The sequence below is a fragment of the Magnolia sinica genome, chromosome 8, assembly GCF_029962835.1.
Source record: "Magnolia sinica isolate HGM2019 chromosome 8, MsV1, whole genome shotgun sequence".
NCBI lineage: Eukaryota > Viridiplantae > Streptophyta > Magnoliopsida > Magnoliales > Magnoliaceae > Magnolia > Magnolia sinica.
In genome coordinates, this window is record NC_080580.1 from 38,997,816 (window position 1) to 39,020,877 (window position 23,062).

General features: G+C 38.8%; 1 protein-coding gene across 2 annotated transcripts in view; it reads right to left on the reverse strand.

Annotated features, from left to right (window-relative positions):
- Window positions 1-23,062, reverse strand: part of LOC131253259 (protein RETARDED ROOT GROWTH, mitochondrial-like) — a 63,753-nt gene that overhangs the window by 4,728 nt on the left and 35,963 nt on the right. Inside the window, exons 4-7 of one of the 2 annotated variants that reach the window (XR_009175063.1) lie at window positions 22,777-22,925; window positions 22,531-22,682; window positions 6,387-6,501; window positions 6,050-6,238 (exon numbers count right to left, since the gene is read on the reverse strand). Coding sequence is in view for 1 of the 2 variants with exons in the window: in XM_058254195.1 (XP_058110178.1) it covers window positions 6,104-6,238; window positions 6,387-6,501; window positions 22,531-22,682; window positions 22,777-22,925 (551 nt within the window). In the remaining variant the exon portion in view is untranslated. Of the gene's footprint in view, window positions 1-5,604; window positions 6,239-6,386; window positions 6,502-22,530; window positions 22,683-22,776; window positions 22,926-23,062 lie in introns of those variants that run through there. The other variant, XM_058254195.1, reaches the window with a different exon arrangement.

Sequence of the window (23,062 nt, forward strand, 5' to 3'; positions counted from 1 at the left end):
TTAAATTTTATATAATATAATATAAGTAATTAAATATATAACTTAATGAAACACTCAAACTATAACGAAATAAGTAAAATAACATAATCCAATCATGTGTACTAATTAGGCAAGTTTTTCCTATTTTTTTAGAATTTTTTCATTAAATTTTTTGTTCCTCTTAATTTATTTTTTTTTTAATTTTATAAAAAATATGCCATGGCATATGCGATTGCATATGCGACAACATATGCTAATCGCATACAATCGCATATGCGATTTGACAACATTGTCAGAGACAGATATTAGATTGTGCATTGCTAGAATATGAATGTATTGACCCTAAATTTAGAGAAGGCAAAGCAGGGGTGGTGTATAAGCTTGATATTGAGAAGGCCTTTGATCACATCAATTGGGGTTTCTTGATATCATGTTGGGTCGTTTTGGTTGTGGTCGGAAATGGAGATCTTGAATTCAGAAATGTGTGAGTTTGACCTCCTTTTCAGTTCTAGTAATTGGTTCACCTTAAGGTTTCTTGAAGGCTACAGGATTACATCGAGGTGATCCCCTATCTCCCCTGTTGTTCGTGGTGGTAATTGAGGCCATGAGCAAAATGATCTCAAAAGGTCAGGAAGTGGGCTTAATCTGGTGATTTAATTTGGCCGCTCCGGGTCCTTTGATAACTCATCTTCAATTTGCGAACGATACAATCTTGTTTTGTGAGGCAAACGAATGTATTGTCAATAACTTACAGAAAATCATCACTTGCTTAGAAGAGGTTTCCGGCTTGAAGGTGAATTCTTCAAAGTGTGAGATGCATGGAGTGCACATGTTGGAAAAGGAGGTGCACTGGTTCGTGGAGATATTTGGGTCTGGGGTGAGATCCTTTCCATCCTCCTATCACGATCTTCCGCTTTGCTTAGGAAAGTTGGAGATGCATCTTTGGGACCTAGTTGTAAAAAGAATTGAAAGAAAACCATCCTCTTGGAAGAGTCGCCACCTTTCTTTGGGGGGCTACTTAACCTTAATTAAAGCAGCTTTCTCTAACATGCCTTTATACTTGTCACTCTTTAGATACCCCAAATCGTTGTTGGCTAAACTCGAAAAGCTTAGGCATGATTTTCTTTGGAGAGGCAAGCAAGAGAGGAAAAAATCCCATCTTTTGAGGTGGGAGAAAGTGTGCAAGCCTTTATCAGATGGGGAAGCTGGTTTACGAGTGTTAGATTATGTGAATCTAATTCTTTTGGGGAAGCGGTTGTAGCAATTCGCATTGAAATCTAATAGCTTGTGGAGGGAGGTGTCAGCATCTAAGTATGGCACTGAGTCATGAAGGTGGTGATTGGTGGATCAAAGACTCCTCGCAGTATAAAGCTTTAGGGGTTTGGAAAGTGATTCTATCAATGGCTCTAAAGTTCAAAGAAGGCATCTCTTTTGTGGTGAGTGATCGCTCCCATATCTGCTTTTGGGAGGATACTTGGCTTGATGATAGTTTGTTTAAGGAAACCTTTCTAAGCTTAACCCTTTTAGCCCCAGATAAAAATAGCTCAGTTGCAAGTTGTCTCTCTTGATCTAAAGGAGGGTTTGGGGGCCTCCTTGAGTCCTTGTAGAAGGGGGATTGGATGTGGAAGTGGAGGCATTTATTAGCCTTCAAGAGAGGTTGAAAGTGTCTCACTTGATGAGTCATCAGAAGATTCATTGGTTTAGAAAGGTCACAAGTCAGGAAAATTCTCAGTTCAGTCCTTTCATAGACTTCTCAACATCCCTCCCTCCCCCTCCTCTCACAATTATTGCTTCTGGAAGTATGGAGCTCCTCCAAAGGTGGCGGCAGCTTTTGTGTGGTTAGTAGGTTGGAATAGAGTGCTAACCATGGATAAGTTATGTAAGAAAGGTTTGGAGCTTCTGAATATTTATATATTGTGCAAGAGTGACACCAAATCAGTGGACCATCTTTTCCTCCATTGCCTCTTTACGTGGAAGGTGTGGATTTGGACGTTGGTGTCCTAATTGTCATCTTGGGGTTGTAATTTTTCTTTTCCTTTTTTGTATTCTTTCCCGCCCCTTCTTGGGGTGGTCTCTTAATAAAGTCATCATCTTGAGAGAGAGAGAGAGAGAGAGAGAGAGAGAGAGAGAGAGAGAACGCTCTAGGCTCCCCTGTCTCGCATACCTAATTTGCATATGACTTCGTCCTTCTATGTGAGGCTTCTGAATTATGGTTGATAACCTTCATGGAAAGTTACATTGCTTCGAGACTATTTCTGGCCTTCGAACCAACCTTTCCAAAACCGAGATCTTGGGAATTAACCTCCCCTCCTCAAACTTTGGTCACTTTGCCTTGGTGTTCGGTTACAAAGCTACCTCCTTTCCCTTCACCTATTTAGGCTTGCCCTTGTGCATAAGCAAGTCCAACATCTCTGGGATGTGGTTATAGGGCATATTGAGCATAAGTTGGCCTCCTGAAAATGTAGGTACCTCTCCTTTGGTGGACCCCTAACTCTGATCAAAGCTTCTCTATCTTAAATACCCACCTATTTCATTTCCCTCTTTCATTGCCCTAAATCGATTGTCTTGAGAATCGATAAACTTCGAAGAAATTTCCTTTGGAAAGGAAACTTGGAGGGGCACAAATTCAATCTCCTCTCTGAAGTTTGTTAGCCCCTCTCTGATGGAGGTGCTAGTATTTGAGACCTGTCAGTCTTTAACTTGGCTCTCTTTGGCAAATGGCTTTGGTGGTTTTTCTTATAGGAGTGGTTGGTGGAGGCAATTGGTTGCCAATAAGTACGGTTTGGAGGGAGTAGGATGGTTCAGGGAATGTTCTACCCTTTACAGGGCCTCCTATATGTCAAAAGCAAAATCTCCACTCTCAAACCTCAGATTTTGGAGGGGCTTTCCTTTGCTCTTGGGAATGGTCTTCATATTAGGTTTTGGGTGGACCTTTGGGCTTTGCTTTGGCCCTTAGCTTCCTTTCCTACTTTGGCTTATGTTGCATCAAATCTTTTTTTTTATTTTGTTGCCTCTTGCTTTTAAATGTTGGCTCTAGGGTAGTGTGCCCCCCTACAAGAGACCTCTTTCAAAAGAAGAGTTGGGGAAGTTTCTTAGTCTTCTGGAGTTATTGTGGGAGAGTTGTCCTTCGTCTGATGAGGTTAATGTGCTCAATTAGTCCAAGAAGAGCTCTGACAACTTCTTAGTCTGATCCTTCTTCAAGGTCCTCAACTACAACCCTTCTCTAGCTAGTGAGGTTTTCCTTTCATCTGGTCTTTGGCGCTCCTCTAAAGATTGCGGCTTTCATTTGGCTCTTCGCTAAAGGAAGAATTCTCACTATTAACAATCTCCAGAGGTGAGGGATGTGCCTCCCCAATGTGTGCCTGCTCTCAAGGTATTCCGTATCGGTAATGGTGGCCGTAACAGTCACCACCATTACTGATACGGGTATCGGCTATAACGGCCGATATGGTGGCGTAATGACTATTGCGACCACCCTAACGGTTGAAAATTTTCTTTTGCCCAAAAAATTCTGAAAAAATATTTAGAAAATCATGAATAATGTAGATATTCCAAATACATATTCGTTTTTTTTATTTTTTTATTTTTTATTTTATTTTATTTTATTTTATTTTGAACATGTTTATGGTAGTGTAACGGTCCACTCTTTGGTGAGAGTGTTGTATCAGGCTGTCTAGTGAATTTGTGAACATGATTATATGTATCTAATGTTTACACATCACAATTAAGAATTAAAACTAGAATTAAGAAAAATTGCATAAATACCATTTTTTTCATTTTTTTGAAAAAAAAAAGGCCATCGAAGCTTTTATTCACTCAAATCACTTCAATCTATAATTTTTAATATTAAAAACTATAGTAAGAGTCGTCGAAATCTATTGTAAAATGATCTAGCAGAGTTTTTGGAATGAGAAAAGTTTTTTTTTTTTTTTTTTTAAAAAAGAAGGGGAAAATTGGATTTAAATAGAAAAAAACTGGTCATTTTTTGACCGTTACGGGGGTAACGGTCGTTATGACCCGTAATGGCCTTTATGGCCACCGTAATGGCCGATACGGTCCCAAAAAATCAACTGTCCCGTTTCACCCCCGTATTGCATAACAGTCATGGCCGTTACCTATACGTATCGGTCTTTATGAGCGTATCGTAACAGACACGGAACACCTTGCCTGCTCTGCTTTTAGGTGGAAGAGTCCATCGGCCATTTTTTTATCCTTTGTCCCTTCGCTTTTGAAAACTGGTCTTCCATCCTTGATAGTCTAGGCACCTCCTAGGTCATGCCGAGCTTGGCACGGGACCCTCTGTTTGCTTAGCAATGTGGTTCCGACTCGATTTCCAATCGCAAATCATCTGGTGGCTCTCCATTTTGGCAATCTTCTAGGCTATTTGGCGGGAGAGGAATTGTTGTGTCCAGAACTCCTCTTCCCTGTCAGCTTGGGTCATTAGCTTGATCTTCAAAGACATCACAAATTAGTCATGTAGTCCCCCCCGAAAAAAAAGGGGTGATTCTTGGGCTTTCACTCGTTGTGTTTTTGTTGGGCCTTTAAGTTGTATAGTTGTTTAGCCTTTTTTGTCTTGTTTTTGTTCTCTCTTTTTCTGTTTTCTTTTGTTATTTCTTGTTTTCTTTGACCTTCTAATAAATTTTCTACAATCTTCAATATATATATATATATAGACACACACAAAAATGTTTATATCCATCAATTTCTCTAGTTTTGGCCCCTTTTCAATTGGTCGCCTAAACGTAAGCTATGTTAACTTGCCTTCATTTTATCATCACTACTAACTCCATATTCTTATTAATCAATGTTCCAATATTCAATGTGGCAAGACATCCTACGCTCCTATACTATATATTAGCTTATTTACCCGCGAGCAATCAGATGGTGAAGGGACCTTTGTCTACTTCTCACAACAACTGGGTGTCATTGTAGCACATCGCATCCAAGGGACACCCTAGCTAACCCTAGCCTATTTCTCACCACACTGGGTTATGATGCAACGTTTCATTTACAAGAAACGCCCTAACATGAGTTTGGAATGTTACATTTTATTGATTGATTATGAAAGTTATGGCATAAGTTTGACGTTGGCTGCCAACCTAATGCAACCCTCCACCAAGGCTAGAGACTAACAATGAGAGCACAAAACTCCCACAGGCAACGTAATAGAGTAAAGCCTTGCAACCACGGTGTGCCATAAACGACGTTACAGGGTTGTAAAGGCCATTACATAAAGGTAACGGTGGCAACCATTACACGTTAGGAGGTCATAAAGGCTGTAACGGCTGTTATGGAAAAAGATGACTCGTAAAGGCCATTACAACCCCCAACCTTTTTCTTTATAAAGGTTGTAACAACCATGTAATGGACCATTACACGGCCAATACAGGTTTTTCGATTCTTTTTTTTTCTTAGAAAAAAAAAAAAGAAAAAAAGAAAAAGGAGAGAGAGAGAGAGAGAGAGAGAGAGAGAGAGAGAGAGAGAGAGAGAGAGACCATAATGGTTGTTACACCCCATATCATAAAGGCAACGGTGGTGGCCATTATGGCAATAGTTACTGTTACGAAATACCTTGCTTGTAACTTATATAGGGAAAAACAAAAAAAACAAAAACAAAAACAAAGGTGATCCAAATGCTTCGTATAAAAATACTATTGCAAATACTCTTTTTAGTTTTTCAATTCCTTTGCTATGACTACCTGTAACTACAATGACATCCACTATCCACATAAACAGCCAACACAATCAGACTTGAACCAATCTGCTGAATAAAAACTGAGTTACCAACTTAGCATCATCGCAATCCATATGCCATCACTACCTTGTTAAATTTAACAAACTATGCATGAGGAAGTTGTTTCAAGCCATAAATCGATTTATTTTTTTTAACTTGCATGCCTTATCTGACTCCCCATAAGTTAAATAAAAAAATAAAAATAAAAAATGGAGAAGCTACTGATGTAATTTACAGGAGAAGCTACTGCTGTATAAAACATAGTAAACCTTCATAATGGACTGCAGGGAGAAGAAAAGATTAATTAATTTTGAATGACAGTTGCAAAACTCTCACCTTCAATCTTAAACTTGACATTCTTCTAGCTTCCAGCATCTCTCTATGTCAAAGCTAAGTCATTGTGGACTCGCGGACAATATTATAAACAGAGATGAGAATCTCAACACTAATCAATATAATGATAAGCCATTCCAGAAAATCTGATTTCCTATTCTGAAGAATTTCTTGTAGAAAGCGAATATTGTGCTGCAAAGTAATATCAAAACATTTCAGTGGGAGGAGAATGCGGTCTATAAGCGATCTAATGCATTGCAAAAAAATCAATAAATAAATAAAGAAGAAAAAATGAAGAAAAGGTAATATCCCAAAAGTAAATGCATAAGCTCAGATATACCTCCACGAACTTCAGCTTAAAATCAAGGCTTCCAAATCTCTGAGTCAGTTCATATTCATCTCGAAGATACTCCCATATCTGAGCATAGTTAGCATCTTTCCAAGCTATGTCTGACCTGGAACATCAAAAAAGAAAAAACAGTCATCCAACTGGTGCCCTAGGTATCCAGTTTCTTTTAGAATTATCACTATTGGTTTCATATGCCGTGACAATAACAAGCTACATTGAATCTATACATGGTTCAACAACACAAACAATCTACAATTGGATATTTTTGTGGAATTTCAGATGAATGACTGAAATGAATGAATATCGTGTTTTGCCGTAAAACGATATAACTGGCCTAATACAAAATTTATTGTAAGAAAGGTCCATCTTGAATTAAGTTTTGAAAGTTGACAGAAGAATAAACATAATTTGATAAAATATTATTTGTAAATAATATTTTTTACTTTAGTACTTACAAAACAAACTATATGCATGTTTATAGTAAGCAAGGTCCATTTTGAATTAACTTTTAAAGGTTGATAGAAGCAGTGTTTTAAATATCGACGATATCGGCCAATATATCCCATGATATATCTTGTATCCCACCTGTGCGATACGTAACACACAAATAGTGAGATATATCCCACATGTTCGATCCGGTGAGCTTTTTCTTCGATCCTTTGTTTTTTTTTTTTTTTTTTAATCATGTTAAATCAGTGTCAAATTGTTACAAATCCACGAATTTTCATGTTTTGCATGAAAATCATGGATTGGGAGATTCGATTTCGAGATTTGGAGGAGAAGGACCGAGTTGTGGAAAATTGAATAAAATCAAAATCAAACATGTATGTAACCTTATCTAGTGATTCTTCTTTTGCTTTTGAATGTATTGCTTGTGTTTACACTTCTTCTTACATTTATAAATTATATGAATAGACTTTGAATATAAATGCATCAATTTAGTTAGACAACGCATAGATTAGGACCCCATACAAAGAAAACCTATTGTGTGCACTTGTTTTTTGTAATGTTTTGATTTGTAAGTGTATTAATGTATTTTATTATTATTATTATTTTTAAATCATTTAAATTTCATTGAAAAGATTGACCAATTTCTAATGTTTCCCCATGTTTCCAACAACAACGATACATTACACGATACAACCGATATATTACATGCGATAACTGATACGTATCCGTATCCCAAGGGTTACGTAACGCAATACTGATATTTCGAACATTGGATAGAAGAATAACAAAATTTGATAAAATACTATTCTTAAATCATATTTTATTTCAATACTTACAAAATAAATTATGAATGATGTGGACTGCTAAGAAATGCAAAGAGAAATATGTCAATAGTTTTTGCAAGAAAAATAAAGATTCTTCTTTCATTGAACAAATGCCAATTTGAGTACTAAGATTCAATAAATAAGTCGGTGTTAGCAGCCTTTTTTTTTTTTTTTTGAAAGATGAGAAATTTATTGAAAGACAAAAGGAGAAGCAATAACAAGAAAAAAGACAAACAAAATTGAAAAAAAAAAAAAAAAACCGCAACAAACTATACAGAGAAAAGAAAAATGAAAAAGGAACAAAGAAACCTAAACAGAAACTAAAAGAACGAAAAAAATACAACAACCAAACCATTGTCTGGAAAGAACCCCAAAAGAATTTAAGGAGCCTAGTCCCTAAAAAACACGAGAACTCTAGAGAAGACATCCACCGAGGATACACTCCTATTCCTAAAACAATGATTATTTCTTCCTGCCCAAATGGCCCAGCAAACTGCTAGTAAAAGGGTTCTCCATTTCCTCTTTCCTATAACACCTCCAAAGTCAGCATGCCGCATGCAGAAGAGGAAGAGATTGTCAACAAACGTGGGCATAGTCCAAGACATTCCATCCAATCTAAGGACTCCCCACCAGACGTCAAGAGAGTAAGGGAAATGGATAAAGAGATGGTCCAAAATTTCCTCGCTCCTTGAACATAGAAGACACATTCGGGGAGAATCATTCCTCTTTTCTTCAAATTGTCAACAATAAGAATATGATTCCTTCCAAGCAGCCTACCAAAAGCCGCCACTTTTGGTGGAACACCATAATTCCAGAGAGCACCCATATGACAACATTTATTTGGATATGCAAGAGTTGCTAAGAACCAGTAGAAGGATTTAACCGAGAATATACTTGAGGAAGAAAGGGTCTAATATAAAGCATCACCATCAAAAGGCGAAGGAGAAAGCCCTGCAGAGGGGGGAGCAATAAACTCATCAATCTCATTATCCAAAAGATTTATTCTGAACAGAGAGAATCAAATTCCCCCATTCTCATTGTCAATGAAGCAATTCCCCACTGAAGTATTTGGGTCAAGGGATATGGAGAATAGAAAGGGGAAACATTCAACCAAAGTGGGAGTTCCGCTCCAATTATCAAGCCAAAACCTGCTCCTGTGGTCATTGCCCAGGAGAAAGAGATCTTGTCAAACACAATGGGACCCAACTTAACAATATTTTTTCCAAATGAACAAAGTTCCGTCTTCAGTCCTCCATCCAAAAGGAGAGGTACCAATACCATGTTTAGCGGCCATTAGTTGACGCCATAGACTATATGTTTCTATTCCAAACCTCTATATTCATTTCCCAAGAAGGGCTTTGTTAACCGCCTCCCTCCTTCTCTCTCTCTCTCTCAAGGAGTACAAACCTAGCTTCATTGTTTCCATGCCACAAGAAGTATCGATGTAATTTGTCAATCTTGACAATAGTGGATTTTGGACATTTGAATAAATATAGATAGTACATGGGTAAGTTGGAAAGAGAGGCCTTTATCAAGTTTAGTCTACCTCCAAGAGATAAAACATTCAATTTCCAAGAGGATAGTTTTCTTTCCATCCTTTCAACAATTTTGTCCCAAAGGAAGATAGGGGGCTTTCCAACATAGAGAGGTAATCCCAAATAAATGGAGGGGAGACAACCTACCTTGCATCATTTGCTAGAACATTACATACCTCCCTCACAAGGTTGATACCATATATTTCACTTTTTGAGAGATTCAGCTTTAAACCAGACGCTACCTAAAACCAGCCTATGGTCATGCTCAAGAAGGTAACCATGGTCTCCTCTACCTCACATAATAGTAGGGTATCATCAGCAAATTGAAGGTGGCAGATAGCAGAAGGGAAGTTTCTGATAGAAAAAACCCCTAAAGGCGCACCTCCTTTCCCCTAGTCAACATACTACTAAGGACCTTAGACATGATAACAAAGAGAAAATGGGAGAGGTGGTCACCCTGCCGAAGACCTCTAGAAGCTCTAAAATAGCCAAATTGGGAGCCATTGATCAATACAGAGTATTTGGGAGAAGAGATGCACACTCTGATCTAAGCTCTCCATTTGAAACCAAAACCCATTCTTTCCAAAAGGTAATCAAGGAATGTCCAATCGACATTATCGTAAGCTTTCTCAAGATCAAGGATCCCCTTTTATTATTCCTGAAACAAGAATCTAGACATTCATTAGCAATCAACACAGTCAAAGATCTGCCTATCTTCTACAAAAGCAAATTGGAATGGGGAAACGACTTTAGAAACCACATTTTTTAGCCTTTCAACTAGGACTTTAGATAGAATTTTATAGGGAGCACTAACGAGACTAATAGGAGGAAATCTTTGATATTTTGAGCTCCTTCAACTTTAGGGTTAAGAACCAAAAAAGTACTACCCAACTTAGTAGACAAACGGTTGTGGTAATATGGGGGGGTAGCCAATGGAAAACCAACCATCTGGACCAGGGGCTTTGTCCCTTCCTAGACCCAAGACCGCACATTTGATTTCTTCGAGATCAACAGGTCTTTCAAGCTGCACAACTTCTTCCTCTGAAATGGTTCTAAAATCTAAGTCATCAATTTTGAGACGATTTACACCATCCGTCAAGAATAACTTAGAATAGAACTCAACTATCTAGTCAAAGATGGTCTTTTTGTCCGAAATTAAAATGTCATTAACAAGAAGGGAGGAGATAGAATTTGATTGTGTTCGGGAATTTGCGATATTGTGGAAGAATTTGGTGTTTTGATCTCCCTCCTTTAACCAAATAGCCTTGGAGCACTAATGGCATTCTATCTCTTCTTTGAGACACGCACAATAATCCAATGTTTTAAGTATGGACGACATCAGCCGATATATCCCACGATATATCTTGTATCCCACCTGTGCAATACGAAACACATAAGTAGTGGGATATATCCCACATGTTCGATCTGGTGAGCATTTTCGATTTTTGATCCTTTTTTTTTTTTTTTTCCTGAAGATCATGTTAAATTAGTATCGAATTGTTACAAATCCATGATTTTTTTTGTTTTGCATGAAAAATCATGGATTGAGAGCTTCGATTTAGAGATTTGGAGGAGATGGGCTTAGTTGCGAAAAATTAAAAAAAATAAATCAAATTTCCCAATTTCTTGCAAATCAAATGCAATTTTTGTGTCCAAACATAAAATGAAACATGTATGTGACCTGATCTAGTGATTCTTACTTTGCTTTTGAATGTATTGCTTGTGTTTCCACACGTCTTTTTTACATTTATAAATTATATGAATAGACTTTGAATATACTTGCATCAATTCAGTTAGACAAAGCATATATTGGGACCTTATACAAAGAAAACCTATTATGTGTACTTGCTTTTTGTAATGTTTTGATTTATAAGTGTGTATTGGTGTCTTTTTTTAACAATCATTGAAGTTTCATTGAAAAATTCGACCAATTTCCCGATGTTTCCCCATGTTTCCAACAACAACGATACATTACACGATACGACTGATATATCCCATGCGTTAACCGATATGTATCCGTATCCCAAGGGTGCGATACGTAATGCGATACCGATATTTCAAACACTGCAATAATCAAGAGAGATTAACTCTAGCATTTATACTCCTCTTTAGAGGGAAAATCAGCCTCCTCTTTTAAGTCTATAAGTCTTGGATTGCTTGAAGCAAAGAGGACATCTCCAGTTCCCCTCAATCCAAAAACCTCTCTATGTCACGCTTTGTGTTTGATTTTTAGCATCTGGAGCTTTTTGAAAAAGATAAAACCAAGTTTACCTTCAATTTGAAAAGACGCCCACCAATCAATAATCATATCCTTGAAGCCTTCAACCTTAACCCAAGCCAACTCGAACCCAAAAGGTTTATGCCCCCAATTTAATTCATTAGTTTCCAATAAAATGGGGCAATGATTAGAAATAGGTCTGGGCAATCCCCCTTGGTGAGCAAACATGAACTATTGAATCCAACTAGATGCAACCACAAATCTGTCAATGAGGGACATGATACCCCCCCCCCAAAATAGGGAGCTTGCTATTCCATTCCGCAAAGTCCCTCATCGATGAAGTTATCATCGATCCGTTAGAGCGTTCGAAGGAGAAATGGATGATGTTGTAATCTCCCTTAACCACCCAAGGAAAATTCTTTTTATCATATAGACAGAGGAGAGTTCCTCCCAAAAAAGAGCCCGAGAAGAAGATATGGATGGACCATAAATGTGAAAAAAAAATCCAACGAAAACCCAAATTGAATTCACAAAACAAAATATTAATGGAAAACTGACCAATCCCGAAATCTTCCTTTTTTGAGTGGAGTCCCACATGATCAAAATACCTCTAGCTGATCCTACAAAATTAAGGGTTAGCTAGTCCTTACCTTTCTTGCATCATAAGGAGTTGACTAAACCTCTGTCCATATATTGCAATTTAGTTTCCTGCAAAACAATTAGATTAGCCTTCGGTTGCTTACACATTTCCTTGACCTAGGTTTGTTTTTGGGGACACCCCAACCCCCTGACATTCCAAGACATGATATTCATTGGAGCACTTTGACAACCCCTCTCCCCTTTCTTTTTTGGGGATGGCTTCCGTTGACCTCGGCGATACAACTCCAAGATTTTGGAGTTCCTTGTTCAATTGAAGAGATCTCGGAGGACTAGGATGAGCAACACCTTCAACTATTACTCTCATTCCCCTTTCTGCTACCAATTTGAATAGATCCATGTAGTCCACATCTCGGTTACCAAAGGCTACTACTCCAAGGAGTCTTCCAACATGACCAACTGCTTCCCTTACCCATCATTTCTTTTCAATGGCCTTAACCAAGCCCTCCAGGACTTCCACAGGAATTGAGGGAGAAGGCAAAACCTCCTGATCCACCAAACCAGTATTAAGGCCAAAAGACGTCCTGAGGGGAGAAATAACCAATGCTTCCTCCAGATGCGTTGGATCCAAGTCTGGCTCTCCCCTACCGAAAGAGGTAGGGTCTTCTAGAATATGATCAATGGCTAGCGTTCCTGTCGGAAGGCAAAGGTTGGCCGAAGGGTTTCCCTGAAAGAAAGGATCAGGATTGGCATTAAAATAAAAAACAGGGGACAAAGGAGTAGAAAAAATATCGATAGCAATAGGCAGTAGGGTTGGTCAAAGTGCCCCAGAGTCTTGGTGAATGAGGGAGGTGAAAGTTCTATAGGGACGTCTTCATCTTTCAGAAATTCTGCCTCTGAATTCTCACTATCACTAGAATCATTTACTGAATCTGACAATTCTACTTCTTCGAGAATAATTGGCTCCCTTACCATACTGAGATTGCCAACTATTGTAGGGGGGGAAAGAAAATATTCTCTTGAGGAAGCTAAGGGAGCTGATCTAAGCTTGAAATATGGTTTTCTTGCTCTGGAATCAAAGCCATAAATGCTCAATTGGCCGCTTCCGAAGTAGAAATAGGCTTTTGTTGACACGTAGTGAGAACATTAAACTTGTTTTAAAAAAGGAGGTCAGTCATGATGACATGGCTAGCTTTCTAAGGGAGAGAAATATAATCTTCAAACATCACCTTTTGATCTGAAACGATCAGGTCTTAACATGTGTCTTCGTTACTATAGGAAAGGAGGGGTGTAGGAGTAGAAGGTGATTTGATGATTATAGTGTGGAGAAAAGAGGAGAAGAGTGAGAGAGAAGAAGAAGAAAGAGGAGAGTTTGGGGGAAATGTTGTGTGTTAGCCAAGATGCCCTAACACACAATGTTTTATTAGAATAGAGCATATAGTACACTGCAGGAGGAGGAAAGTGTGCACATGCACTTACATTAAAAGAGTCACTAACCACACATACTATACACTAACACTCTCTAGAATAGGACCTTGATCAAACCTTGGGATGAGAAGAGATATTTGGAGATCTCTCAATACAAATACTACCTCAGCAGATTGGAAAGTGGAGATAGATATATGCTCTTCCGAGAGAGGCGATAAGATCGAGTAGAGAGAAAATCTTGATATCTCACAAAAATCGGGAGAAGTCTATTGTATCTCGTACACGAGGTGGACGCGGATTTCCTGCGAAAGCCTTGCGCAATAAGCTCCTGCCCAAGGATGCTGGGTGGGGCCCACTTCAATGTATATGAGAAATCCATTCCGTCCATCCGTTTTGAGAGATCAATTTAGGGGGTGCAACCAAAAATAAAGAGGATACAAAACTCAAGTGGGTCACACGAGAGGTAAAATTAGGGAAAGAAATTCCTACCGTTAATACCTTCCTGAGCTCCACCTTGATGTTTATATGCTATCCAAACCGTTTATAAGGTCATTCCCAGTGGAATGATGTGAAAACACCAAAAAGATAGCATTATACAAAACTTTTATGACTATAAGAATGCTTCAACGGTGCTCACTGAATTCCCACTGTTTCCTCTCGTGTGGCACACTTGAGTGTTCGATACACTTAAATTTTGGTCGAACGTCCTAAAATGATTTTGAAAAAAGGATGGACAGGGTGGATTTCTCACAGACATCCTGGTGGGGCCCAACCAGCATCCTTGCGCAGGAACTTCCTGTGAAAGGCTTTCGCAGGAAATCCGCGTCCCACGAGGTGGAGATAACATTGCATTAAATCGGAGTCAGAACCATCGGGTTTTCTTCCACGTGTCAACCAAAGAGAAGAGATTGGGGCTGACGTGTCTCGCACGAATGAGATGAAGTATCACATGTATGGGTCCTCAAATAAGGTAGTCTGCAGGAGTTTGGAATTGATGGTCCTTCATTCATGGCGGGAGACTTTTGCAGCGGAACATTAGGGACCACATTTGCACCCCCTTTGCTTGATTCAACCTGACGAACGATGGAGATTTCCATAGGTTGTTGCCCCATTAGAACTTTCACTGTTTTTAGGTTTCCCTCGAACTCTTGACTCTGATAAGGAATCCGGCAAAGCTAATATCTTCCTAGTTCTTGGTTTCTTGATGAAGCTACAACACCTCCACAAACAGTAGGGCCCAAAGTTAGAAAAAAAATCTTCAAACCATAATTCAAGGGGGACTCCAAAGGAAAACCAAGCATCGAACGATCCAAACCTGGACCAATCCAACCATTAACACATCCCTTGAATAGGCCCCACACTATGTAGAGACAATGGATAGGATCAATTTTATATCCGAGAAAGGAGCTAAAAAAAACCCAAAAAATCTCCGGCGAGAGGCTTCAGATGATACAATATTCATCAGAAAGTGAACCATAAAACTAGAACCACTCTAAGAGATCAGAGACCAAAAAGCCTTTTTGCAAGAATACCACAATCGACCAATGAAAATTTGCTAAAGCTCTGTCAATTATGATACCCAATACAACAATTGTCGGTTGACAACCCTCCGAACATGGAAGAATTTGAAAAGGGCTACGAGAATAGGGAATGGGAAGAGCAAGACGAAGGATCGAGGATGATGGGATTGGTGGAGAGGGATTCATAGGTAGAGTGGGAGGTAAGGATGGAGAAGGGAATTGGGGAGGGGGAGGAGGATCCGGTAACTACGGAGAAACAACAGCAGGGTCCTTTCCCTACAAGTTGCAACACTTCTTTAAAGGACTTACTAGGCGTACCAAAGTGGTTTAAACCTGGAACCCTAGGATGCGGTGGAGAGGGGAGGGGTTGGGAGGCAAAATGAACTCTTGACGAAGGGCGCAACTGCTCATCTTGAAACCTCTTCTCAGAGTTACCCTCTCTAGACCAAAGTGAGAAATATTGACTCTTGATTTCCTTTTCATAGAATTTTTTGCCTCTCATCCCTTCCATAGCTCTTTTCAACTCGACATCCGAATTGAATCTAATAAAAGCAAGCCCCCTAATAGAAGTAGAGCCTCTTTCCTTGCGAATGACCACCTCTCTAACCTCCCAGAATTTACCAAAGACTCTTAAAATGGGGATGTCCATCCATTCTTCAGGTAAGCTGTCGATGTACAAGGTTGGAAGCTAACGGAGAGGATTGAAAGAGAGTACGATTTTGAGTAAGGCAGGGATATTTCTTCTTCTTTTTTTTTTTCTCAAACTTGATCCATTCACTGGAGTACTCCGAATTTGTGGCCAACCTCAAGGAATTTTCCACCTGCCTTCTTTGGACACGACCCTGAGCTCTGGATTGGTCTTTTGATCTTATGGTATTATAGTCTCTGATGAAATACCTATTGAGGCTGGAGGAACTATCGGGTCCTTGCTTTAGAAGACTTGCTTTAATCTCTTTGGGTTCAGGAACGAGGGGAGACATCACGATCTGATTTTCAAGAAGAACGGCGGTCAGATCGCCCTCGATTTCCATCTCGAGATGAGTCTGCAATCGAGGGTGAGAGGGATTTTCTGATGATCAATTTTCCTCTAAATTGAGTACTCCTTCCCTTCGATCGTTGACGATCGTCAGCGTGGGAAGTTTTTTTCATCCTTGGATCGCCCTCGATTTCCATCTCAAGATGGAAATGGAAAGTCAGCGTTAGCAATTGTACAGTTTAGAAAACTGTTAATCTAACAAAGGATTATATAAACATCCCAAATGTCTTTCACCTACTTAAACATCCGAGATTACAAACCTAAATGAATTTAATGGTGCTTTATTAGTGTCATTTTGTATTCAAAGTAGGAGCCACTATGCCCATATTGGTCATGGATGGCCTAGGAAATACAATTCCAATATTCCTAAAATCCATGATATGGATCCAGGTATGGGTCTCCCATCCATAACAATATTATGATTTTATCAGATAAAATTTACACCACAGGGCATGCGATTTGAACATGACGGAAGTTGTAGCCCCAAGGGAGGGCTTTGAAATATTTTTCCGCTTCCTTTCTAAGCCTGCTCCTGGTTGAAGGTGTTTCTAGTTGCCTTTAGTCTTGGATTGGGATAGATAAGCGCAGTTATGGAGATTCACTTTTCCATGCAATGACACTAAGGAAGTGGCTTCCAAATACACTATCCCTCCATAACATATATATTCAATCTTATAATTTGGGGCTATCGCCCTAAAAGGAGGGCGTTGAATTATTTTCAGTGTCCTTAAGGAGCTCCCTCTTTGTTGAAGGTGTTCCTAGTTGACTTTAGTCTTGGATTGTGGTGGATAAGAAGTAACTGTGGAGATTAAATTTTGATTCGATGAGATTGGGGAAGTAGTAACAAATATATTGCTTTCCTTTCCTTGCTAGCCACTAATGCTAGTGCAAATTTCCTAGCTGCTAAGAGCTCATTTCGATGCTTGGAAAAGTCACTTAAGAAATGGATTCCAGATTTCCATGTTGTGTTTGGGTGCATGGACAAGGTTGCCTATGGATAATGCTGTTTTGCATTTGGATGACACCTCTTGGACAACCTTTTCCTTAAAAGTGTACTGAAGTCATCTATCAAAGAGGTGAGTAGTGGCAAGCGTGCGTGAAACTAGAATCCTATGAGAAGTGTATTCTAAAATTTGAACATGCTCCATCCTTATATCATGGTTTTTAAGGATCCAAAACAGCTTCCGTACCGGCCTGGCTAATATGGTATGGGCAGCATCGGCCAATACGGCCCTCTAATGACTGAAATTGATTGTCAGGAGAAAACAATCTCAAAAAATACTGGGAAATTATTTTTTTTTTAAGTGTGGATCCCAAGTATGTACTCTTTTTTTTTTTTGGACATGCATTCGATGGTGTAACAAGCCATTCTTTGGTAAAAATATTATCCGACAGGCTAACCATTTAAAGCTGAACCCTAAGTACCTGACTCTAAAATTATTATATTTAATATTTTGAATATCTAATATCAATACAAAAGATTATAAGTCAACATATGAACAATAGTGACATAATTACACAAACCACAAGTTAGAAGCATAATGCATGAATAGTGTCGGCCTAATTTGGGACCATTTGAACAACCCAAAAACAGCCCATTGTGCAATCAGTGGGATTCGTCCCACTAATGAATGTCCCTAATTCATAAACACCATTTCCCTCAAGAAATTTAAGGAGAGAAATAAAAAAATCAGATTAATAATGTCACCCCGATTTTACACTTGAACAGAGCCCAAAATTAATGTAATGCATGGAATTCATCCTCTACCTGTTCACCCCATTAACATGCAGTGTTCGAGTTGTTGGTATCGCTACAAGTTTCGCTGATCAGAGATAAAGATATAATATTGCCGATAACCAGAAATGTGGGAAAAACTGGGGAAATATGAGGAAAACGGTGGATTTTTTCAATGAAACTTCAAGAGATGCCTAAATACACATATTTGCATATTTAGGAATAAAAAAATTTGCACAAAGAATGCATACACTAAGTTTTCATTTAATCGGGCTTAAAAGCATGCGCTACCATAAGATATCATTCCAAGTACCATGTGGTCCTCATGAGATTTGGATCTGCTTCTGACTATGTCCTAAAATGAGCTGAAAATTTTGATGGACGACATGGATATACAACACACATCAAGGTGGGCCCCATGGTTAGGGAACCACCCACTATAGTGTTACCTGGGTAATACTAATCTACTCGTTATAAAATTGATGTACACAACGCACGTGTGTTAGCATGGCACATAAGTACAAGATGCAATCCATCCATCAGGTTGATCCAACCTTATACATGTTTTTCAAAAATAATTATGATCCAAATAACATGCGGGACCTAACATGGGAAATAGGTGAACAATTAAAAAGCTTCACCCTAGTTGTCAGAGTTGTACATTTGTTTTGCAAAATGCGGCCCACTCAACTAGTAGATCAAACTGATTCTTGGACTGGCATCAATGCAGTGGTGCCTTTTTTTTCTTTTTTCTTTTTTTAATCACAGTTAGATCTTGGATGTATCATGCCATGTAGGCACGTACATGACACATACATGAGCTTTTATTGCACGTGTGTGTGGCTTAGCAAGGCTCCATGGGCAAAAGAAACCCTACAAGGGCGCACTCTTCAAGGGAGTTTTATGATTTGCAGCCCCTCCAATACACGTGGCAAAATGACATTTCATTTAAGTTTATCAACACTGTCCATTTCATTTTGCTATATAATTTTAGGATATAAGCCCCAAAATTAGGCAAATCCATGGCTCAAGTGGACCACACCATAGGAAGCAGCGGTGATAAAATGATCATGGTGGGGATCCACTTGATATTTGGATCTACCTCATTTTTCAGATCATATCATAAAATGATATAAAAAAATGGATGGACGGCCTGGATGAAACACATTTCATAGTCGGGCCCACATTATGTTGAAAAGAAGCCATTTGCTATTGGATATGTTGCAAGCCAATCCGAGGCGCAGATTGGGTACTGACAAGGTCAATAGCCAAATCGTTACTAAAGTGACGTCACCAAGCTCTGTGGACCCCACCATGATGCATGTGTTGTATCCATACCGTCCAACCATTTGTAGAGATTGTTTTATGGCATTACAAAGAGAATGAGATAGATCTAAATTTCAAGTGGACCCACCACAGAAAACCATGGGAGTCGTCACACCCACCGTTGAAACATTTATAGGGCCCACAATGATGTATTTTTGAGATCCATCCTATTCATAAGTTAACATAGAGATAGATGAAGTGAAAACAAAACTATCAGCTTCATTGGAAACTACTGTGGCCCCTAAGAAGCTTTGAATGGTGGATGTCACTGTCCCCACTATTTTCTATGGTGGGGTCCACTTCAACTTTAGATCTATCTCATTCTCTTTGTAATGCCATAAAACGATCTCTAAAAATGGTTGGACGGTATGGATACAACACATGCATCATGGTGGGGTCCACAGAGCTTGGTGACATCACTTCAATAGCAATTTGGCTACTGACCTTGTTAGTATCCAATCCGCACCCGCCAATCAGCATCCTTTTCCAACTAGGTGGGTGGGACGGGACCTGTCCGTGGGGCCCACCTCAATGTACATGTTGTATATCCACGTCATCCATCCATTTTACCAAATCTTTTTAAGGCATGGTCCAAAAAATGAAGCAGATCCAACACTCAAGTGGACCACTGACCGCACCTTAAGAGACAGTGGTAACTGACCATTAAAATCTTTTTGTGGGCCACAAAAGTTTTAGGTCAAGCTGATATTTATGTTTTTTCTTCATTCAGTTATATGTGACCTTATGAACAGCATGGATGGGAAATAAACATTATGGTGGACCCTAGCCCCTAGGAAGTTTTTAATGGTGAGTGTTCAACGACCATTGCTTCTTATGGTGTGGTCCACCTGAATTCTAGATCTCTTTTGTTTTTTGGCCCATGCCCTAAATTTACATGGAAAAACTAATGGAAGGTGCAGATATATGATGCATACATTGATGAGGGCCCCACACAGTCAGACACATCACGGTTGTTGCGTCCGTAAGAAATAAAAACGAAAGGGAAAGTGTCGAATCGTTGAAGCCGACCTTTTCGAAACCCCCATTTCAAAACCCTAAATCAGATTCTCTCTTTTGAATCGAAGTGTTTTCAAGCCCCTTCAATGCAAAAATCGCGGATTCTTTACAATAGGAGGAAATTTCGGCAGAAGATCTCCTACACCCTCGCCGAAATTCCCAAAATTTCAAGTTTTTTCATTCCCCGCAATCCAAGCACCTCCAAAAGGAAATAAAAAAAAAAGGTATTTCTTCTTTTTTCGAGTATTTAATCTGGACCTTGCTCGAATTTGTTGCTGGATGAAAATGCCGAAAATTTTCCCTTTCTGTCTTTCGATAATAGGGTGGTTGTTGGATAGAAACAGTAACTTAGCGGCGATAATTTGAAATTGTCAGAAAATCCGAAAAAATCGGCAAAAATTCACCAATATCTGGAAGAGAAACGAAATATGTGGTGTTCGATATTGATGACCCAGAGATACCGAAAATATCGGTGACAATTTAATAATGTCACCGATAATTTAAACACTGGTAACATGTAACAGGGGTAACTGATGTGCTTACGTAATGGCCAATACGGCTATAATGTAACCATTTTTCAAAATAATGCCTAAAATCCAGCTCATGTAGTAAATGGGTTAGATAGGTTGATTGTAGCTGAAATGAGGATGTTGAGATGGATGAGTGGCAAGACAAGAAAGGATAGAATTAGAAATGACAGCACTAGAGGCAACTTAAGGGTAGCACCAATAGGTAATAGGATAGGGGAAAGCAAACTTGGGTGATTTGGTCATGAGAAACAAAGACCAAGAAATGTGATGGTTAGGAGTAGGTGCAAGTTGAAGGCTCTAAATGGGCAAGGGGAAGGCCCAAAAGGACTTTATAGAGGCCACAAGAAAAGATTTGATAAACTATGGTCTAACTGAAGTTGTGGCCCTTGACGAAGTGGAAGGCAGAATAGGATTTGTGTAACATAGGACAGACTATAGTTGCAATTAGAGAAGTGGAGTAGACTACAGAAGTTTTTTTGTCTTTTGGAAAGTCCTTGGAAAACTAAATGTCAACTTCATCCCTTGGACAACACACTGTTTTTTTAAAGGTTTCCATTGGAGAGTTGGACAACACTTGCATTTCCTTTTTAGAAAGACTTGCCAGTAAACAAAAAACAAAAAAACAGAGCCAAAAACATTTTAGGTCATTTGAAATGGAAATCATTGTCATGAGTGAGTTTTCGGGCATGCAAACAAGCCCTGAGGGTGCTTTCCATATGTTTTGTTGTATTGGAGACCCTCCCTTTATGTAATTTTTTCTAATGAAATTATCATTATCCAATTAAAAAAACTACACCATGTTATTAATTCTTGTTTCTTGAAAGTATCATATTTAGTTCTTCACTACATGTTAATTTAATGAAAAAATTTGATAAACTAATATTTACAAAGTCTTTATAGAAAGTCTTTTACAATATTCCTCGTACATTTTTTCGATACTAACAGTAAGTGTAGAAAATAAAGAACTGCTGTGGAGTGTACATCATCATAGCATTTCTCTTATAAGAAAGTTGGGAATAATTGACATCTATGCACCAACACTCAAATCTCTTTCTCTTTGGTTTGGAAGCAAGCAATATGATAGGAGTATGTACACACACACACACACACACACACATTGCTTCAAAGGCCATGACCTCCCATTCATCATTGCTAGCAAGTTCGAGAGCCATAAAATGGAACCATAAATCAGGAGAATGACGCAATATCAATCTAAAATATCACAAGACTGTCATAAATAATAGTGAATATCAGTTATGCCGATCATAAAATGGAACCACAAATTAGGAGAACGACGATATCAATCTCAAATATCACAAGACTGTCAAAAATAATAGTTAATATCAGTTGTGGCGATCGTCTTGCATGTCGCATTTGGAAGCCTCAAGTATTGTAAAATCTCAAGGAATACTGGACAGCTCATGTGCAAGGATGCCGTCTAAAATTCATACCGCGTCATGAACAGGGATACAATACCATTGAAGGTATTTGTTCCTCTCAGAAAGTAACAAAAATGAGTGAGGACATAGACACTACAGTGGCTTGAATTCCAACAACAAGAAATTCCATGCTCCAGTATGATAGATAAATACAATGTTGGAACAAAGGCACCAATTTTTTGTTGTGTGGCCAATATTCTAATAAGATAAGAGGAGATTCTGTGTGCAGGAATCGGAGTGGACTTATCTCCCATCATCCAAAACTGGTCGCAGAAATATCAACATAGATTTCAAAATTCGCATTCAAAAATTCACATTTTGTAATGCTTGCCAGATTCCCTCCGATCATCTTTCATCAGTGGGAGATAATGCGCATAGCAACTCTCGGTGCTCAGCCTCACCATCTCCCAGCAAATTCTTGCAAGCTACAAAGTGTAGAAGATAAAGGTCCTTGGTCAGGGCTGGCAACAAAGATATTACCTCTCGAAAAGTCCTAGCTTAAGAATCACATCAGCTAGATTAGAGTTCGCTTTTCCTACTAGTTGGAAAAGCTTTTTCCGCTTCATAGTAAAGGTACCAGTTTTCTCCATCCCACGATTTATATCTGTGAATTCTGCAACCATTCCATCGACCTAAAAGAGAAAAGATAGTAGTATGTTTATAATGCTTGAGAATAAAAAAACGCATTTCATGATTTCAAAACATGCAAAGAGGCACATAAGAAACCTGACGAATATAGTAGTCAAGAGCAATGCTTTGACCAAGAACGCTTCCAATTGTACGAATCCCATCTATGGTCAAGTTCCTAAGCATTATGTAGTCCAACCCACCTTGCATCCATGCCTTTAGACTTGGCTTCTCTACTACAGCATAATCTAGAATTCAAAATTCAAACTATCAGGTGATGAGATAAAGTCAATACACCTTGCATGAAGAATTTTATCTAGAGGTCAAAATTTAAACTATTAGATGATGAGATAAAGCAATTACACCTTGCATGAAATATGCTATC